The sequence below is a fragment of the Haliotis rufescens genome, unplaced genomic scaffold (assembly GCF_023055435.1).
Source record: "Haliotis rufescens isolate VD_foot unplaced genomic scaffold, xgHalRufe1.0.p SCAF_28, whole genome shotgun sequence".
Lineage (NCBI taxonomy): Eukaryota > Metazoa > Mollusca > Gastropoda > Lepetellida > Haliotidae > Haliotis > Haliotis rufescens.
Genome location: NW_025963979.1, coordinates 5243117 through 5265441, shown reverse-complemented (window position 1 = coordinate 5265441; position 22325 = coordinate 5243117). Strand labels below are relative to the sequence as shown.

Sequence of the window (22325 nt, the reverse complement as noted above, 5' to 3'; positions counted from 1 at the left end):
CTCAGTATGAGATGGCTCCTTACTCCTGCCTTCCAGCAGGTTGAATGCCTCCTCAGTATGAGATGGCTCCTTACTGCCTGCCTTCCAGCAGGTTGAAGGCCTCCTCAGTATGAGATGGCTCCTTACTCCTGCCTTCCAGCAGGTTGAATGCCTCCTCCGTATGAAATGGCTCCTTACTCCTGCCTTCCAGCAGGTTGAATGCCTCCTCAGTATGAGATGGCTCCTTACTCCTGCCTTCCAGCAGGTTGAAGGCGTCCTCAGTATGAGATGGCTCCTTGCTCCTGCCTTCCAGCAGGTTGAATGCCTCCTCAGTATGAGATGGCTCCTTACTCCTGCCTTCCAGCAGGTTGAATGCCTCCTCAGTATGAGATGACTCCTTACTCCTGCCTTCCAGCAAGTTGAATGCCTCCTCAGTATGAGATGGCTCCTTACTCCTGCCTTTCAGCAGGTTGAAGGCCTCCTCAGTATGAGATGGCTCCTTACTCCTGCCTTCCAGCAGGTTGAATGCCTCCTCAGTATGAGATGGCTCCTTACTCCTGCCTTCCAGCAGGTTGAATGCCTCCTCAGTATGAGATGACTCCTTACTCCTGCCTTCCAGCAAGTTGAATGCCTCCTCAGTATGAGATGGCTCCTTACTCCTTCCTTCCAGCAGGTTGAATGCCTCCTCAGTATGAGATGGCTCCTTACTCCTGCCTTGCAGCAAGTTGAATGCCTCCTCAGTATGAGATGGCTCCTTACTCCTGCCTTCCAGCAGGTTGAAGGCCTCCTCAGTATGAGATGGCTCCTTACTCCTGCCTTCCAGCAGGTTGAATGCCTCCTCAGTATGAGATGGCTCCTTACTCCTGCCTTCCAGCAGGTTGAATACTGTTCAAATGACTTTAAACCCAACTCAATAACTCCCTCTAATGAGCCTACTGTACATGACACATGACCCAGATGTAATACTGGTGTGAGGGTACTTTCATTGATTACAAGCAGCAGACTGACAGATCTGCACATCAAGTGTGAGAATTCCCCATGTAGAGTGGTAGTGTTATGAAGAAGAAGATGACAGTGGTCTCCCCAGTGGACCATGACCGAAAACAACAAGTTGGCCAAACCCGAACTAGGAGTGAACGCTGTGCGAGAGCTGTTTAATATTGCTATGAGAACAAAAACACCTATTTCTAAACCAGCTGCTAGGCAAGGGAGACAACTGTTCACATGACCTGTTGCTTTCCAATATATGCCAGTGATGAGAGACTTTTTTAGTGGCGTCCCTGGTGGAAGATGGTGTAATGGCTGATGGCAGGTTCCACTGTACATTGCTGCATGCAACCACTGTACTGAGTGACCTCGACACATGCTGTCAGACACTTAGCACACATTCTGCACTTATTTGTGTCCTTGCCATTCTAAGAATTCCTGAAAATGTGCCAATGGAATGTTAGATATTCTCTGACTATCTTAGTTGATGGTATGTCATAGTAGTCTACCTCATGTACATCGGGTAACCAATGGGATGCAACAGAACATGTTTATGTTAAAACTAAAATCTGTTGACATGTCATTCACCAACTCTGTACCAGCCAGGATGACATGTCATTCACCTACTCTACTCTGTACCAGCCAGGATGACATGTCATTCACCTACTCTGTACCAGCCAGGATGACATGTCATTCACCTACTCTGTACCAGCCAGGATGACATGTCATTCACCTACTCTACTCTGTACCAGCCAGGATGACATGTCATTCACCTACTCTACTCTGTACCAGCCAGGATGACATGTCATTCACCTACTCTGTACCAACCAGGATGACATGTCATTCACCTACTCTACTCTGTACCAGCCAGGATGACATGTCATTCACCTACTCTGTACCAGCCAGGATGACATGTCATTCACCTACTCTGTACCAGCCAGGATGACATGTCATTCACCTACTCTACTCTGTACCAGCCAGGATAAAAAGTCATTCACCTACTCTACTCTGTACCAGCCAGGATGACATGTCATTCACCTACTCTGTACCAGCCAGGATGACATGTCATTCACCTACTCTGTACCAGCCAGGATGACATGTCATTCACCTACTCTGTGCCAGCCAGGATGACATGTCATTCACCTACTCTACTCTGTACCAGTTGAATGACATGTCATGGTGGCCTGTAGTGTAGCATTCATTGCCTAGTATAAAGGAGGATGGGGAACTTTGCTATAGTTTGGGGCACATAACAAGGCAATAAAACGCCGCCCAGCCGAGTAGGAACCAGACAGCTTTCTGATTCCCAAGACCTTTTTTCATCAATGGCTGAAAAAGAGAGAAGCTGAAATTTTCTCATGAGAGAAAAACTGATGTAACTTTGTAATGTTTGTGGAAGGGCTGCAGAGCCAAGGAGTCAGGCATGTTGCAGTGTGTCTGTGGCTGGCAGAGGTGAAGATGTCTGTCTGTGTGTCTGTGGCTGGCAGAGGTGAAGCTGTCTGTCTGTGTGTCTGTGGCTGGCAGAGGTTAAGCTGTCTGTCTGTGTGTCTGTGGCTGGCAGAGGTGAAGCTGTCTGTCTGTGTGTCTTTGGCTGGCAGAGGTGAACCTGTCTATCCGTGTGTCTGTGGCTGGCAGAGGTGAAGCTGTCTGTCTGTGTGTCTGTGGCTGGCAGAGGTGAAGCTGTCTGTCTGTGTGTCTGTGGCTGGCAGAGGTGAAGCTGTCTGTCTGTGTGTCTGTGGCTGGCAGAGGTGAAGCTGTCTGTCTGTGTGTCTGTGAGGAGATGTGTTGCAGCAACTTCTCCTGGATGTGGCTGACTGTTATCACTGATGTAATCTGCAGAGCTCCACCCTGTCACCCATGTTACATGGGACATATGCCATGGCAACCATGTTGTTTGTTTAGATGAAACGTCATCTGGTTTCAGTCTGGTGAAGCAGGAAGAATGCAAGAAGTTACCACAAGTTGATTTGTCAGAAAGTATCTTAAGTTATGAACCAGATACACCTTCTGGTTGTTTTCAAAAAGGTTTATATAAATTTTAGAACATATATTTCTCCTCATGGATGAGTTTGCAACAGTGTCCTCCTCCTTGAAAGGGATGAGGTCATGTTTTCGATTGTCTTCACTGACATTACTTTGTAAACAAATTATGGCCCCGATTCTACAAATTTAATCACAGCTATTGTTTCCCTGTGGTGTTCCCAGAGACAAGATTTTGTTCCAGGTTATAAATCCCAATCTATCAGTGTCGATCATAGACATGACTTTGATAACATTGTCATCAGAATTCGTAATATATGTCAGCTTGTATCGTGTGTAAACTTTGACAGGTGTTTATGCAGTGAGAGTTGTGACGTTCAATATTGACTAAGAGTATTCTGTGATGCTAATGTGCAGTTGCTGTGTTTCAGTTTGCGTACTTCACATACGGCACCAAGGACGTCCTGGAGAGGGAGTGCAAGCAGCTCAACAAGAAGATGAGGGTGAGGATAATAGTTTGGACAAATCTGGGACACAGTGGCCCTGTAAGGCAGCACAATGGAGGGTTGCATCCCTGATGCAGGTTTGAATCCTGAATAAGCATCATTCTTGGTTTATCAGCACTGTACCACTGCTTTTGGATTTCACGCAAGTGGTAGACAGACGTCTTAGACCTGTCTCATTTGGGGCTTTTCTCAAACATTAAGCTGACATGCTGTGACCTAACTGAAATCAAAGCAGTGTTAATGGCCTCTCTCTCGTAGAATTACTGAGTCTGTGAAAGCTCTATAAGGATGTGTTAATCAATTTGTTTCCATATAATTTTTGAACACAAGGTATGTATTTGAAGGTCCACATGAAGCAGAATTAATATATTTCAGTAAACCATCTTAACTCAGGTGTTTTGGTGCTGATGCATGCTGAAAATGTCATTACCAATTAACAGTGCACAGAGTCACAGACTATGTTAAGTTAAAATGTGGGCACATTGCCACATTGATGGAGTGAAGTGGACGTTGTTGTTGAGGATGTCCGGTGTTCAGCTCACATACTCTCTATAGTACATCATTTGTGACACAGGCACACTGTAGCTTGAAGTGTTCACACCTGTGTATGTATGTGAATGAGGAACTTGATAAGAATGGACAATGGGCCATTCACATTGTACATGTGCAGGCCAGGTGAGGAGAGTGAGTTTATATATTGGAGAATAATGACGTCTTTTATCTATCCAGATAATTTACCTTTGGAGTAGTTGGGGCAACACCTGCTTGTGTTCTGACCGTACCTGAAACAGAGAAATACCCTGTATCATAGAGACGGCACTGCCGTACTGGAGAACTAAACCAGTGGTTATTGTATAACTGAAATATAGCCTTGGTTGGTGGGATGTATGAACATTTGATCTTCATTGAGGGAGTTAAAGGTGTTTCTTTTGATTAACTTTTATTGAGGGTGTTCACACTTTTTATTGATGGTAGTGAGTTTGCCTCTTGTGATTGAGGTGGATTAAGTATCCTTGTTACTGATCAGTGTGTGTGGATTGGAGTGAGGGTTTTAATGCTATATCATTCTATGCATAGTTGTGTCCCTCAGATGCTAGGTTTCTGTGGTCATGGGTTTAAACCCAGACACTTTTTCCCTAATTATGACCAAATAATTTCTTGTGAATTTTGCTAACATTGTGAATGTCTCAGCAGACATGTCCTTACTACATGGTGTTGGACGATCTCAGTGACTCACCTGTGAAGATCCGGGGTAGAATAGGTCTTCAGCACCCCATGCTTGCCGTAAAAGGCGACTATGCTTGTCGTAAGAGGCAACTAATAGGATTGGGTGGTCTGGCTCGCTGACTTGGTTGACGCATGTCATTGTATCCCAATTGCGTTGATCGATGCTCATGATGTCAATCACTGGGCTGTCTGGTCCAGATTTGATTATTTAGAGACCGCCGTCATACAGCTGTAATAGTGCTGAGTGTGGCGTTAAACAACAAAAAACAAACAAAACAAACATGTGTTATTGATGGACACTGAGGCTGATCCTTGTCATGGAGGGTGTGACTAGTCACGTGGTATGGCTATCACCTGTTGTGTATGTAACACATGGGGTAAGGAAGTCGTGCAGGGGACATCAACCAGCCTCAAGCTGGGCATCATATGACAGGAACAACCCATTTCCTATATTTATTGTCTCATTCCCCGTTATTGTAAAATGCCTCTCTCATGGGAGTCAGGAATAAACATCCTTTCTTTGAAGCAGTAAGCATGGCCTGTTCCTACTCATGTGTAGACACTGGTGTTTGGCATGCTGCTGATGTTGTTGGTTATGTCTTCTCTGTACCATTCCCCACCGCATACTGTTCCCAGGTATCTCCCACCCCGGTTCACACTTTCCAACACAATTCCTTACTATCCCATACTATCCAATTCTATCTCTAACAATCCCCCACTGCCTCATACTATGTAACACTATCCTATGCTGTCACACCTACCCCTTTCCATGCTGTCCAGAATACTACACCTCTATCAACCTTATTCAGTGGAACAAAGCATTTTCTCAGTTTATGCCCAATACTATCTGTTAATTGGTATCACACACTATCCACAATCATTTTTAACCAGGTGCAAACACTGCAACACATTGCGCTGGTGTGACCACATCCACAGGTGCAACCACCATCATCCCCTTGTCAGTGTCACTGCTGTACAATGGCTGTGTGATGGCTGTACCATGACTGTGTAATGGCTGTGTGATGGTTGTACCATGGCTGTGTGAGTTTGTACCATGGGTGTACCATGGCTGTGTGATGGTTGTACCATGGCTGTGTGATGGTTGTACCATGGCTGTGTGATTGTTGTACCATGGTTATGTGATGGTTGTACCATGGCTGTGTGATGGCTGTACCATGGCTGTGTGATTGTTGTACCATGGTTGTGTGATGGTTGTACCATGGCTGTGTGATGGTTGTACCATGGCTGTGTGATGGTTGTACCATGGCTGTACCATGGCTGTGTGATGGTTGTACCATGGCTGTGTGATGGTTGTACCATGGTTGTGTGATGGTTGTACCATGGCTGTGTGAGTTTGTACCATGGGTGTACCATGGCTGTGTGATGGTTGTACCATTGCTGTGTGATGGTTGTACCATGGCTGTGTGAGTTTGTACCATGGTTGTACCATGGCTGTGTGATGGTTGTACCATGGTTGTGTGATGGTTGTACCATTGCTGTGTGATGGTTGTGTGATTGTTGTACCATGGTTGTGTGATGGTTGTACCATGGCTGTGTGATGGTTGTACCATGGCTGTGTGAGTTTGTACCATGGGTTTACCATGGCTGTGTGATGGTTGTACCATGGCTGTGTGATAGTTGTACCATGGTTGTGTGATGGTTGTACCATGGCTGTGTGATGGTTGTACCATGGCTGTACCAAAACTGTGTGATGGCTGTACCAAGGCTGTGTGATGGCTGTACCATGGCTGTACCATGGCTGTGTGATGGTTGTACCATGGCTGTACCATGGCTGTGGGATGGTTGTACCATGGCTATACCATGGCTGTGTGATGGTTGTACCATGGTTGTACCATGGCTGTTTGATGGTTGTACCATGGCTGTGTGATGGTTGTACCATGGCTGTGTGAGTTTGTACCATGGGTGTACCATGGCTGTGTGAAGGTTGTACCATGGCTATGTGATGGTTGTACCATGGCTGTGTGATGGCTGTACCATGGCTGTGTGATTGTTGTACCATGGTTGTGTGATGGTTGTACCATGGCTGTCTGATGGTTGTACCATGGCTGTGTGATGGTTGTACCATGGCTGTACCATGGCTGTGTGATGGTTGTACCATGGCTGTGTGATGGTTGTACCATGGCTGTGTGAGTTTGTACCATGGGTGTACCATGGCTGTGTGATGGTTGTACCATGGGTGTACCATGGGTGTACCATGGCTGTGTGATGGTTGTACCATGGCTGTGTGAGTTTGTACCATGGGTGTACCATGGCTGTTTGATGGTTGTACCATGGCTGTGTGATGGTTGTACCATGGCTGTGTGATGGTTGTGTGATTGTTGTACCATGGCTGTGTGATGGTTGTACCATGGCTGTGTGATAGTTGTACCATGGCTGTGTGATGGTTGTACCATGGCCGTGTGATGGTTGTACCATGGCTGTGTGAGTTTGTACCATGGGTGTACCATGGCTGTGTGATGGTTGTACCATGGCTGTGTGATGGTTGTGTGATTGTTGTACCATGGTTTTGTGATGGTTGTACCATGGCTGTGTGATGGTTGTCCCATGGCTGTGTGAGTTTGTACCATGGGTTTACCATGGCTGTGTGATGGTTGTACCATGGCTGTGTAATAGTTGTACCATGGTTGTGTGATGGTTGTACCATGGCTGTGTGATGGTTGTACCATGGCTGTACCAAAACTGTGTGATGGCTGTACCAAGGCTGTGTGATGGCTGTACCATGGTTGTACCATGGCTGTACCATGGCTGTGTGATGGTTGTACCATGGCTATACCATGGCTGTGGGATGGTTGTACCATGGCTATACCATGGCTATACCATGGCTGTGTGATGGTTGTACCATGGTTGTACCATGGCTGTTTGATGGTTGTACCAAGGCTGTGTGATGGTTGTACCATGGTTGTACCATGGCTGTGTGATGGCTGTACCATGCCTGTACCATGGCTGTGTGATTGCTGTGTGATGGCTGTACCATGGCTATGTGATGGTTGTACCATGGCTGTACCATGGTTGTACCATGGCTGTGTGATGGTTGTACCAAGGCTTTGTGATGGTTGTACCATGGTTGTGTGATGGTTGTACCATGGCTATGTGATGGTTGTACCATGCCTGTACCATGGATGTGTGATTGCTGTGTGATGGCTGTACCATGGCTGTGTGATGGTTGTACCAAGGCTTTGTAATGGTTGTACCAAGGCTGTGTGATGGTTGTACCAAGGCTGTGTGATGGTTGTGTGATGGTTGTACCATGGCTTTGTGATGGTTGTACCAAGGCTGTACCATGGCTTTGTGATGGTTGTACCAAGGCTTTGTGATGGTTGTACCAAGGCTGTGTGATGGTTGTGTGATGGTTGTACCATGGCTGTGTGATGGTTGTATTATTGCTGTAACACAGCTGTTCTCTCAGCTGCACCATGGCTTTATCAAGGCTGTACCAAAGCTGTAGTCTTTTGTATCACACTTGTACCACTCCTTTACCATTTTGTACCTTCCTGGCATGGACTCCCTGCATGTATCATCTGGAGGACATTGGGTGGTGTTGAGCGAGCGGGCTGTTTCATCTCCCCCTGCCCCGATCAGGTTGCTCGTAAATCTCTCCCTCCATTAGCCAGCAAGAAAACAAACAGGCAGAAAATTCCAGGTTTTTATATTTCTGATTTTTCATTTTTGCAGTTTCCATCACAGGCAGTGAGTGTGAGAAAGGCTGCGTTTATGACAACTGCATGTATGAGAGTGTGGGGCCAGGGAGTTCCCAGACTCAGGCAAGGCTGTCGCTGTGTTTACATGGAAGAGGGGGAACCCATAGTGGGGTTGCTTTAGCATTAATAACACATTTGGGCCTAATAACATTTATCAGGACAACCACTGCACCGTGTGAACCTGTCTTCATTAACAGTAAACCAGTGATTGATCCGTCTTGACATTCTTGCTGCACATAGTATGATGAATTTATGGTAAATAGGAAATCAAATATGACAAATTGTACCAAGGATTAAAGAATGATGTAACTGGATTTATTCTCCATGTCCGTTTATAACCAAGAACAGGGTTTATAAATTCCATTTATCACAAATGATTTAAAACAGTCTGAAATGAGGTCAGATATTTTTTAATTTTGAATCAGCCAGTTCACTTATTGAAGTTTCAGAGATTTCAGCATCTCGACATTACTTCAATTCTAGACTTGATAATACTATGAAAGCTAAATGTGTTTTGAAACAGTGTAGTATGCACTATGAGCCAATGACACTGAAGGTCAATAGGAGATATAAATGCATGTTTAATTCTAAACAGGAATCTCAACTGGTGATGAACGTTTTCAGCCTTTCAGATCAAACATGACAAAACAGCATTAGCCCATTTATTACACCACCGTCATGAAAGGTCCAGGTATATATCTCTGCCAAGGCATTCCATCTGTCCTTCCCTAAGTCCTTCCAAGGACATTTTTGCGTGCAACCTTTCACTTGAAAACTGCGTCATAGATTCTTTTCAAACTTGCCGAACACTTTCTATATGAATAGGAGGGGTGCAGTGCAAAGTTTGATTTTGACATGTTGATTTTCTGAGAAAATATGAATTTTTCCGTGTTTTGAATTTAGATTGTTATTTTTTACTTCAACATTTGTGCGACCTGTTACTGAGAACTACTTCATGGATTCTTTTCAAATTTAAGGAACACTTTCTATACTATTAGGAGAGGTGCACTGCAAAGTTTGATTTTGATATGTGAAATTTCTGAATAAGTATGATTTCATTTCATGTTTTGAACTTAGAAATATTTCTTCTTCAACATTTGCACGATCTATAACTTGAAAACTACTTCTTGGATTCTTTTCCAATTGGAGGAATCGTTTCTATAATAAAAATAATGCATTGTTCTTGCATGTGATGAGCTGTGTCTATGTAGTAGATTAGGCATGTAACATCATTATCCCTTCACAACTGTGTCCCTGTGTGCTTCACACTTGTCTGTTTAATACCATTATGTTGACCCAGTTGACTTTCAGTGAAAGCTGATAGCTCCTCTCTTGACATCTCACAAATTGGGAATATGTTTTCAAGCTGTTTGTAAATATTCTTCCTAAAGAGATTTCAATGTGTGATGGTAACAAGATAAGACATGTATAGTATAGGCAGTGGTGTGTTCCTCTCAAGGTCTGATGTCCATCGGCACCAAGTCTCTCATCTGTAGTGGGCATCTCATCACTTGACTTTAGACTTTTAATTAAACGAGGTGACCCATGAGATAAACCTGTACCGTATTGTACACATCTTAAGTGTCCTGCACTGTTACTTTACTGGATTTACATGATGGAATGAGCACATCATAATTGCCTTCTGTAACGGGTATTCACTGGTCACAATGGCTGCTGAGTTTGACTTGTACTTGGAAGGTCCATGAAGTGACTAGTACTTGGAAGGTCCATGAAGTGACTAGTACTTGGAAGGTCCATGAAGGGTCTAGTACTTGGAAGGTCCATAAAGTGACTAGTACTTGGAAGGTCCATGAAGTGACTAGTACTTGGAAGGTCCATGAAGTGGCTAGTACTTGGAAGGTCCATGAAGTGGCTAGTACTTGGAAGGTCCATGAAGTGACTAGTACTTGGAAGGTCCATGAAGTGACTAGTACTTGGAAGGTCCATGAAGTGACTAGTACTTGGAAGGTCCATGAAGTGACTAGTACTTGGAAGGTCCATGAAGTGACTAGTACTTGGAAGGTCCATGAAGTGGCTAGTACTTGGAAGGTCCATGAAGTGACTAGTACTTGGAAGGTCCATGAAGTGGCTAGTACTTGGAAGGTCCATGAAAACCATTCTGTATAACACCTCGACTGTAGATCACTGACAAACAGTGTGGATCTTATTCACTCATGGTTTGCGTTGCCCACATTCTATCATTGCAAACCCAAACTACAGCTGATATGTTGCTGATTGCTGTGTAATGAAAAACCATTTGTGTAGTCACTATAAGGTACCTCAAGACAAATGCTACAATTATTGAACTTCCAGTCTCCTCATGCACCTCCCCTTTGCCCTGTCACTTATTTGTGTGAATATGGTAGAAGCCTTCATACAGCCTTCGTGATAGATGTAACAGCAGATCTTATGAGAACTGAACCTGTTTAAGAGATGGGATATGTCAATTCTTGAAACTGTTTACTTGCACCAACATCTGGGTCTCTGTTTCAATCAGGCGACCATACTTCAAGCCACTGTCTGGAATTTGTTCATTATGAAACAAAAACATAGTCAAGTAATAACTGAAGCACTACAGCCACTATGAACTTACCATTCTGCTTTGAGATAAGATCCTAGTCCTCTGTATTGTTTGATTTGGGTATGATGAGAGAGGCTTTCTGTTGAAGTGAACCTAGATGACATGGCCATGGAGCAGCGTTTGTGGGCTCACAGAGCTATCACATGTAGTCTAATTACATTTCCAGATAAACGCTGTGAAATAAAAAATAACTGTCTACAAGAATGAATGGTCTGTTCAGCCTCTCACTCATCTCCTTGACGTCAGAATGTCTCCTTTATAGAAGGTTCACTTGGTGGGTCCATCTTGAAATGTGCCTCCAGCTCACTGAGCTCAAGATGTCCCTCTCTTGTCTCTGCATGTCTTCTATCTTGCATCAGGCATACTGCATCTCGCATTGCATCCTTTAAATCACCAATGGAATGGATAGTTCCCTCAACATGTGTGACACAACATATACAATACCTAAAGCCTTTGGTCAGAATCATGCATATATTGAATGTCCACTTGCCAAGTGGTTACTATGCTTATCAATCCTCTCAATGTAGGCCTGTTCAACTAGAATGGTCAACCAGGCTATCACCCAGGGGATTCCAGAAACAAAAACATTCTTACTTGTATATTGTTCTTGTAAGTGCCAACTAAGACTGAAGGGTTTGTTGTCAGCACAGGTACTACAGATATGTACCCCAGGTATGTGTCTGGATACAGGAATGTAGCCTTGTCAAAATCAGAATACAGAAAGGTACCCAGTATCCTAAGCGAGGCACGAGTCCAGGTATGTGTCTGGATACAGGAATGTAGCCTTGTCAAAATCAGAATACAGAAAGGTACCCAGTATCCTAAGCGGGGCATGAGTCCATATTCCTAAACCTGAAACTAAAGCCGGTTCCTGCTGTAGATATGGTTCACCTGATGACGAGTGCATGCTTGATAATACTGTGCATAGTGGAATATACGTACGTCACTGTGTATGCTTGTTTCTTATGACACACTGGAAATCATCTCATATAACAATATGGCAGTTCAGATCCGTTTATGGAAAGGAAATACCTTTCCAAAAAAATATACAACGTGCAGTGCGATGTTGAATTTTTACAGCGGTTTGGCATCCATACGTAAGCGTTCAAGGAACCAGTTAAGTGCACTATGCATTACGGGCTGTGGCGGAATGAACTCATCCTAGGGTACCTTTCTGTATTCTGATTTTGGCTAGGGTACATTTCTATATGCAGAAACATACCTGGGGTACATATCTGTAGTACCTGTGCCGTCGAGTTAGGCCACCTGGTTGTGCACAGACCATTGTCATGTAACTGTAATGTTGCTGTCGATGATTTGCACGAGATATTCACCCACACTTCTGTCCTCAGTGTACAAACAAATCATCATGTGGAATATTTGCCTTATTTTTGGTCAACAATCCTGTCCATTTTCTGCCCATGTTGTCTAAGACTCCTTATTTTCCTGTCATACTTGTCCATGCTGTGAGATATTTGTTGTGTTTTCAGGTTGAGTTGGATGACCGCGTCCTTGAACTACCTGACATTGAAGGCATTGTCATCCTCAACATCAGCAGCTGGGGCGGCGGCTGTCGTCCGTGGCAACTGGCATCTGATGACTTTGACTTCAAACCTGCTTGGTAAGTTGTCACTCTTGTTTTTGGTACAAATATCATGGACTGTAGTATCAGGATATCATATTGTTTTCATCACTTTGGTATGTTTACCTAACCTGGCGCACTCCCCACCAGGACACAGCCAGCTGACTGCTGGAGCACCTAGCACACTCCCCACCAGGACACAGCCAGCTGACTGCTGGGGCACCTAGCACACTCCCCACCAGGACACAGCCAGCTGACTGCTGGGGCACCTAGCACACTCCCCACCAGGACACAGCCAGCTGACTGCTCGGGCACCTAGCACACTCCCCACAGGACACAGCCAGCTGACTGCTGGAGCACCTAGCACACTCCCCACCAGGACACAGCCAGCTGTCTGTTGGGGCACCTAGCACACTCCCCACCAGGACACAGCCAGCTGACTGCTGGGGCACCTAGCACACTCCCCACCAGGACACAGCCAGCTGACTGCTGGGGCACCTAGCACACTCCCCACCAGGACACAGCCAGCTGACTGCTGGGGCACCTAGCACACTCCCCACCAGGACACAGCCAGCTGACTGCTGGGGCACCTAGCACACTCCCCACCAGGACACAGCCAGCTGACTGCTCGGGCACCTAGCACACTCCCCACAGGACACAGCCAGCTGACTGCTGGAGCACCTAGCACACTCCCCACCAGGACACAGCCAGCTGTCTGTTGGGGCACCTAGCACACTCCCCACCAGGACACAGCCAGCTGACTGCTGGGGCACCTAGCACACTCCCCACCAGGACACAGCCAGCTGACTGCTGGGGCACCTAGCACACTCCCCACCAGGACACAGCCAGCTGACTGCTGGGACACCTAGCACGCTCCCCACCAGGACACAGCCAGCTGACTGCTGGGGCACCTAGTGCACTCCCCACCAGGACACAGCCAGCTGTCTGCTGGGGCACCTAGTGCACTCCCCACCAGGACACAGCCAGCTGACTGCTGGGACACCTAGCACACTCCCCACAGGACACAGCCAGCTGACTGCTGGAGCACCTAGCACACTCCCCACCAGGACACAGCCAGCTGACTGCTGGGGCACCTAGCACACTCCCCACCAGGACACAGCCAGCTGACTGCTGGGGCACCTAGCACACTCCCCACCAGGACACAGCCAGCTGACTGCTCGGGCACCTAGCACACTCCCCACAGGACACAGCCAGCTGACTGCTGGAGCACCTAGCACACTCCCCACCAGGACACAGCCAGCTGTCTGTTGGGGCACCTAGCACACTCCCCACCAGGACACAGCCAGCTGACTGCTGGGGCACCTAGCACACTCCCCACCAGGACACAGCCAGCTGACTGCTGGGGCACCTAGCACACTCCCCACCAGGACACAGCCAGCTGACTGCTGGGACACCTAGCACGCTCCCCACCAGGACACAGCCAGCTGACTGCTGGGGCACCTAGTGCACTCCCCACCAGGACACAGCCAGCTGTCTGCTGGGGCAACTAGTGCACTCCCCACCAGGACACAGCCAGCTGACTGCTGGGACACCTAGCACACTCCCCACAGGACACAGCCAGCTGACTGCTGGAGCACCTAGCACACTCCCCACCAGGACACAGCCAGCTGTCTGTTGGGGCACCTAGCACACTCCCCACCAGGACACAGCCAGCTGACTGCTGGGGCACCTAGCACACTCCCCACCAGGACACAGCCAGCTGACTGCTGGGGCACCTAGCACACTCCCCACCAGGACACAGCCAGCTGACTGCTGGGACACCTAGCACGCTCCCCACCAGGACACAGCCAGCTGACTGCTGGGGCACCTAGTGCACTCCCCACCAGGACACAGCCAGCTGACTGATCAAGCATGCTTGGGCTGTCTTGGAGAATCTGTGACCACAATCACTGGATTGGCAAGAATGTAACTGGTTACATAGCCATGTCATCGCCTCTACCCGAACCTATCAATGTCATGTGCACTTGTTGATTCCAGTTGCATTGTGTATGGCTGTTCAGTAAGGAATAGGAAGGGATACTGAGCTAGAAACAGGGAATGTGGAATGATTAAAACACATTTTGTCCCTAAATGATTGGATAGGCTAGTAAGTGGCTTATTTCAAATCTGCTCTAGTTCAACATATTAAAATTGCAAAAATGAGGTAACATACAAAAAAGAGGAATTTGGGGATAGGTCTCTAGGTTGAGTTTGTTTGGTATGGAGCTGGTTTTCCATGGGCACCTGCTGCAGTAGACAGTGGTTGAAGGAGTGCCTCAGCGGAGTGCTGGGCGGGAGTGACACTACATACAGTAAACACACACTACAGAAGTAAACATCTGGCGACACAGTGTTGCAAGGGCAAGGATTGGACCAAACACAAGTAATGTGAATTTTGAAAAAATTGTCAACTTTTAACACCACAGTCTGCCGACATAGCCCCAACATGCACACAAGGGGAGCAAAAATAAACCTTCTATCAAGGTTTAGAAGAAGGAGATTTCAACTATTATTGTGGTTGTTTTTTCATAAAAAAATGTTTCCAACCATTTAAAAAAGTCCCAAGATTACAAACATATGGCAGGAATGGTATATGTGGGAATAATTCTGTTGTGAAGTCTGGGAAAATTGTCCACATGTTCTGAAGAGAAACATCTTTGAGTTAGGTCTCTGAGATGTTTTTAAATGACGTCTGTGGTAGGTCAGCTAATGGCAATGGACAAGGAGAATTGACAGAAAACACAAGTGCTATCTGTGTTATAAATCTCCATCTCTCAATGAGAGATCACAGAAGGGGGAAACTAACTGCATCAAAACATATGTGTGATTATACACCTCCATATTGGTGTGACAGTTATCTGTGATTTATGGGAAGATAGCATCAACTAATACCCCTACTTCCCTACAGATGATATATTGTTTATGATTAAGTCCTCATGTAGGGCTCTGGCCACTTGTGATGTGCTGACCTCTGACCCTGCCCTGGCCAAAGTGACCCCACACGACCCTAGCAGCTCTCCTCCCACGGTAGGAGTGGACTTTTGTATTTGTGTTATATTTCAACTTGAGACATTTTGATAATTCAGAAATTATTTGATTGATGAGTACTTTTTGAGGTAACAGTGTTGTGCGTACATTAATCTGGCAGGTTATAGACAAAAACATTTGATAAGTATTACAACAATTGCCAGTTTGAAATACTACTGATGGGGCACCTTACACACCCTTCCCCATCTGAGCCTGTTCCCACCCCCAGGTCACGCAGTCTTCAGCCCCTGGTGTAACCCTGTTCCCACCCCCAGGTCACGCAGTCTGCAGCCCCTGGTGTAGCCCTGTTCCCACTCCCAGGTCACTCAGTCTGGGGCCCCTGGTGTAACCGTTCCCACCCCCAGGTCACTCAGTCTGGGGCCCCTGGTGTAACCCTGTTCCCACTCCCAGGTCACGTAGTCTTCAGCCGCTGGTGTAACCCTGTTCCCACCCCAAGGTCACGTAGTCTTCAGCCCCCGGTGTAACCCTGTTCCCACCCCCAGGTCACGTAGTCTTCAGCCGCTGGTGTAACCCTGTTCCCAGCCCCAGGTCACGTAGTCTTCAGCCCCTGGTGTAACCCTGTTCCCAGCCCCAGGTCACGTAGTCTTCAGCCCCTGGTGTAACCCTGTTCCCACCCCCAGGTCACTCAGTCTGCAGCCCCTTGTGTCACCCTTTTCCCACCCCCAGGTCACGTAGTCTTCAGCCACTGGTGTAACCTGTTCCCACCCCCAGGTCACTCAATCTGGGGCCCCTGGTGTAACCCTGTTCCCACCCCCAGGTCACTCAGTCTGCAGCCCCTGGTGTAACCCTGTTCCCACTCCAGGGTCACGTAGTCTTCAGCCCCTGGTGTGACCCTGTTCCCACCCCCAGGTCACGTAGTCTTCAGCCCCTGATGTAACCCTGTTCCCACCCCCAGGTCACGTAGTCTTCAGCCGCTGGTGTAACCCTGTTCCCAGCCCCAGGTCACGTAGTCTGCAGCCGCTGGTGTGACCCTGTTCCCACCCCCAGGTCACGTAGTCTGCAGCCGCTGGTGTAACCCTGTTCCCACCCCCAGGTCACGTAGTCTTCAGCCCCCGGTGTAACCCTGTTCCCACCCCCAGGTCACGTAGTCTTCAGCCGCTGGTGTAACCCTGTTCCCACCCCAGGTCACTCAGTCTGCAGCCCCTGGTGTAACCCTGTTCCCACCCCCAGGTCACGTAGTCTTCAGCCCCCGGTGTAACCCTGTTCCCAGCCCCAGGACACTCAGTCTGCAGCCCCTGGTGTAACCCTGTTCCCACCCCTAGGTCATGAAGTCTGCAGCCCCTGGTGTAACCCTGTTCCCACCCCTAGGTCATGAAGTCTGCAGCCCCTGGTGTAACCCTGTTCCCACCCTCAGGTCACTCAGTCTGGGGCCCCTGGTGTAACCCTGTTCCCACCCCTTGGTCATGAAGTCTGCAGCCCCTGGTGTAACCCTGTTCCCACCCTCAGGTCACTCAGTCTGAGGCCCCTGGTGTACCCTGTTCCCACCCCCAGGTCTTGCAGTCTTCAGCCGCTGGTGTACCCTGTTCCCACCCCCAGGTCTTGCAGTCTGCAGCCCCTGGTGTAACCCTGTTCCCACCCCCAGGTCATGCAGTCTGCAGCCCCTGGTGTAACCCTGTTCCCACCCCCAGGTCACTCAGTCTGCAGCCCCTTGTGTCACCCTGTTCCCACCCCTAGGTCACGTATTCTTCAGCCCCTGGTGTACCCTGTTCCCACCCCAGGTCACTCAGTCTGTAGTCCCTGTACCATGTTCCTACCCTCAGGTCACTCAGTCTGCAGCCCCTGGTGAACCATGTTCCCACCCCCAGGTCACTCAGTCTGCAGCCCCTGGTGTACCATGTTCCCACCCCCCAGATCACTCAGTCTGTAGTCCCTGTACCATGTTCCCACCCCCCAGATCACTCAGTCTGTAGTTCCTGTACCATGTTCCCACCCCAGGTCACTCAGTCTGCAGCCCCTGGTGTACCATGTTCCCACCCCCAGGTCTTGCAGTCTCCAGCCCCTGGTGTACCCTGTTCCTACACCCAGGTCACTCAGTCTTCAGCCCCTTGTGTCACCCTGTTCCCACCCCGGGTCATGCAGTCTGCAACCCCTAGTGTACCCTGTTCCCACCCCTAGGTCATGCAGTCTGGGGCCCCTGGTGTAACCCTGTTCCCACCCCTAGGTCATGAAGTCTGCAGCCCCTGGTGTAACCCTGTTCCCACCCTCAGGTCACTCAGTCTGGGGCCCCTGGTGTACCCTGTTCCCACCCCTAGGTCATGAAGCCTGCAGCCCCTGGTGTAACCCTGTTCCCACCCTCAGGTCACTCAGTCTGAGGCCCCTGGTGTACCCTGTTCCCACCCCCAGGTCTTGCAGTCTTCAGCCGCTGGTGTACCCTGTTTCCACCCCAGGTCACTCAGTCTGCAGCCCCTGGTGTAACCCTGTTCCCAGCCCTAGGTCATGAAGTCTGCAGCCCCTGGTGTAACCCTGTTCCCACCCTCAGGTCACTCAGTCTGTAGTCCCTGTACCATGTTCCCACCCCAGGTCACTCAGTCTGCAGCCCCTGGTGTACCATGTTCCCACCCCCAGGTCTTGCAGTCTCCAGCCCCTGGTGTACCCTGTTCCTACACCCAGGTCACTCAGTCTTCAGCCCCTTGTGTCACCCTGTTCCCACCCCGGGTCATGCAGTCTGCAACCCCTAGTGTACCCTGTTCCCACCCCTAGGTCATGCAGTCTGGGGCCCCTGGTGTAACCCTGTTCCCACCCCTAGGTCATGAAGTCTGCAGCCCCTGGTGTAACCCTGTTCCCACCCTCAGGTCACTCAGTCTGGGGCCCCTGGTGTACCCTGTTCCCACCCCTAGGTCATGAAGCCTGCAGCCCCTGGTGTAACCCTGTTCCCACCCTCAGGTCACTCAGTCTGAGGCCCCTGGTGTACCCTGTTCCCACCCCCAGGTCTTGCAGTCTTCAGCCGCTGGTGTACCCTGTTTCCACCCCAGGTCACTCAGTCTGCAGCCCCTGGTGTAACCCTGTTCCCAGCCCTAGGTCATGAAGTCTGCAGCCCCTGGTGTAACCCCGTTCCCACCCTCAGGTCACTCAGTCTTCAGCCGCTGGTGTACCCTGTTCCCACCCCAGGTCACTCAGTCTGCAGCCCCTGGTGTAACCCTGTTCCCACCCCTAGGTCATGAAGTCTGCAGCCCCTGGTGTAACCCCATTCCCACCCTCAGGTCACTCAGTCTGCAGCCCCTGGTGTACCCTGTTCCCACCCCCAGGTCACTCAGTCTGCAGCCCCTGGTGTACCCTGTTCCCACCCCCAGGTCACTTAGTCTGCAGCCCCTGGTGTAACCCTGTTCCCACCCCTAGGTCATGCAGTCTGCAGCCCCTGGTGTAACCCTGTTCCCACCCTCAGGTCACTCAGTCTGGGGCCCCTGGTGTACCCTGTTCCCACCCCTAGGTCATGAAGTCTGCAGCCCCTGGTGTAACCCTGTTCCCACCCTCAGGTCACTCAGTCTGCAGCCCCTGGTGTACCCTGTTCCCACCCCCAGGTCTTGCAGTCTTCAGCCGCTGGTGTACCCTGTTCCCACCCCCAGATCACTCAGTCTGCAGCCCCTGGTGTACCCTGTTCCCATCCCCAGGTCACTCAGTCTGCAGCCCCTTGTGTCACCCTGTTCCCACCCCCAGATCACTCAGTCTGCAGCCCCTGGTGTACCCTGTTCCCACCCCCAGATCACTCAGTCTGAGGCCCCTGGTGTACCCTGTTCCCACCCCCAGGTCTTGCAGTCTTCAGCCGCTGGTGTACCCTGTTCCCACCCCCAGGTCTTGCAGTCTGCAGCCCCTGGTGTAACCCTGTTCCCACCCCCAGGTCATGCAGTCTGCAGCCCCTGGTGTACCCTGTTCCCACCCCCAGGTCTTGCAGTCTGCAGCCCCTGGTGTAACCCTGTTCCCACCCCCTGGTCTTGCAGTCTGCAGCCCCTGGTGTAACCCTGTTCCCACCCCCAGGTCATGCAGTCTGCAGCCCCTGGTGTACCCTGTTCCCACCCCCTATCCTACTGTCTCCTCTGGTTCCCACACCTCCTGCCCCTCCCACAGAGAGCATCAAAGGGGAGGAGTTGTTGCCTGTCATGTCCACTCAACTCACCACACTCTCTCTCCATTAAAACATTAAAGGACTCCCAATTAAGATACTTGAAGATAAAACAAAGTGTTTCAACAGAACTACCCACTGGATGTTACGGTATAGTTATTCCCTGTTTGCTCTTTATTGAAAAACAGATAAGAAAAACATCTAGTTTACTCGAGAATGTAGAGAGTTTATGAGAAAGTGACTTGCATATATTATCCATACATTATCCATATATTCTGAGAATTCATGCGTATATTTTTCGCAAAACATAACTGAAAATTTTGGGATATGATACTTATAATGGTATTGTAATGAACATTCTTCCTATGTGTGTATAAACAGCCTACTTCTGTTGGCTCCTAGGACCGGTGTTCCTGCAAAATCTTATCAAAGAATGTTGTACAGGGTACTCGTATTGTTTATCCCTTGGACTTTGCTCATGAAAACATTTTAATAACCGGTACTTATTAAGTATGATTTGAGGTACGTGTCCTAAGTCATCTTTTTTGGAATTATTTGTGCTCAGGTAATTTGCACCTTGGAATATTCAGAGATGTTTCTGTTTCTGGTTCTCCAAAAGTGGATCTTAGTAATGGCAACAATATAAAAAGAAACATAATGTACGCTTTGGTTTCTATAGCGCTCTATTGTATTGTCAAGATGAACTATTAAACTTTTTAATTTTCTGAAATTGAGAGCCCTTGTTCCTTATCAAATGAATGTCTTGTCAATGGTATTAAATTTAAATTGATTTGAAAATAGTCCTGGTAGTGTCAAGTATCCAATTACTGACAATGTGATATTTTGATGAGGTGACTGAGGGGGGGGTTATATCAGCATCACATACTCCGAGTGAAACGATCAGCTGATAAGTGGGCGTGGCTGATGCCATTAGCAGATAAGAGGGTGGGGCAGGCTTGATGTTTCTTTAGTAGCAGGGGTTAGTACTGGGGCTGTTAATTCCAGGGTAGGATGAGGGCTGGGGCAGGTGGACAAAATGTGATTTAGTGAGAGAAAGTATGGGTAACACAAGTGAGCCGAGGGTTGTTTGGTGCCCAGATACTGGGGTAAAACACTGACGAGATGTAGTGGAGGTGAAGTATAACCCAAAAAGGATTATTACTCCCATGTATAGTCTTTATTCTTGTCCTAAACATAAGGACCTTGAAGTGATATTGATTTCATCCTTTTGGCTGAAGCTCTCTTACCAGTAGGTCAAGGGTCATCCAATGGACGTTTGTTGCCATTTCTTTGTGTGTTCATGTAGTTTTTATTCACCTGGGTTTACATAATGCTGCTCATATTCCCCTTGAACACTTATGTATACTGTCCACACAAAGTAGGGGATAATCAGCGATCCCTCACAACCCCTTATTACAACCCGGATGAAGGTGTATACCATATATGTGACTTGGTGGTAGAGGTAGCCTTACAAAGTATCAGTGTCATTGATACAATGGATGTGTTTGTCTTGCTCTGGAAGGATTGTTTTACCATTCCTCATGTGAAACTGCCCTCAGTTTAGGCACTGAGTTATTTAGGATGGAATCTAAGGTAATTAAGACATGTCCCTCAGTCAAGTTCTTAGCCAGCATGACACTGGGTGGAGACAGGAGACCTGTAGCTGGGTGGAGACAGGAGAGGGGGCCTACATGTAGCTGGGTGGAGACAGGAGAGGGGGCCTACATGTAGCTGGGTGGAGACAGGAGAGGGGGCCTACATGTAGCTGGGTGGAGACAGGAGAGGGGGCCTACATGTAGCTGGGTGGAGACAGGAGAGGGGGCCCACATGTAGCTGGGTGGAGACAGGAGAGGGGGCCTACATGTAGCTGGGTGGAGACAGGAGACATGTAGCTGGATGGAGACAGGAGACATGTAGCTGGGTGGAGACAGGAGAGGGGGCCCACATGTAGCTGGGTGGAGACAGGAGAGGGGGCCCACATGTAGCTGGGTGGAGACAGGAGAGGGGGCCTACATGTAGCTGGGTGGAGACAGGAGAGGGGGCCTACATGTAGCTGGGTGGAGACAGGAGAGGGGGCCTACATGTAGCTGGGTGGAGACAGGAGAGGGGGCCTACATGTAGCTGGGTGGAGACAGGAGACATGTAGCTGGGTGGAGACAGGAGAGGGGGCCTACATGTAGCTGGGTGGAGACAGGAGAGGGGGCCTACATGTAGCTGGGTGGAGACAGGAGACATGTAGCTGGGTGGAGACAGGAGAGGGGGCCTACATGTAGCTGGGTGGAGACAGGAGAGGGGGCCTACATGTAGCTGGGTGGAGACAGGAGAGGGGGCCCACATTTAGCTGGGTGGAGACAGGAGACATGTAGCTGGGTGGAGACAGGAGAGGGGGCCTACATGTAGCTGGGTGGAGACAGGAGAGGGGGCCTACATGTAGCTGGGTGGAGACAGGAGACATGTAGCTGGGTGGAGACAGGAGAGGGGGCCTACATGTAGCTGGGTGGAGACAGGAGAGGGGGCCCACCTGTAGCTGGTTGGAGACAGGAGAGGGGGCCCACATGTAGCTGGGTGGAGACAGGAGAGGGGGCCCACATGTAGCTGGGTGGAGACAGGAGAGGGGGCCCACATGTAGCTGGTTGGAGACAGGTTGGAGACACGAGAG

At 48.9% G+C, this 22325-nt stretch overlaps 1 protein-coding gene across 2 annotated transcripts in view; it reads left to right on the top strand.

Moving 5' to 3' along the window:
- LOC124139558 (diacylglycerol kinase epsilon-like) overlaps positions 1-22325 on the top strand; it is a 98567-nt gene that overhangs the window by 44353 nt on the left and 31889 nt on the right. For both annotated transcript variants that reach the window (XR_007223029.1, XM_046506731.2), the window contains exons 7-8: positions 3378-3449; positions 12470-12600. Coding sequence is in view for 1 of the 2 variants with exons in the window: in XM_046506731.2 (XP_046362687.2) it covers positions 3378-3449; positions 12470-12600 (203 nt within the window). In the remaining variant the exon portion in view is untranslated. The remainder of the gene's footprint in view (positions 1-3377; positions 3450-12469; positions 12601-22325) is intronic.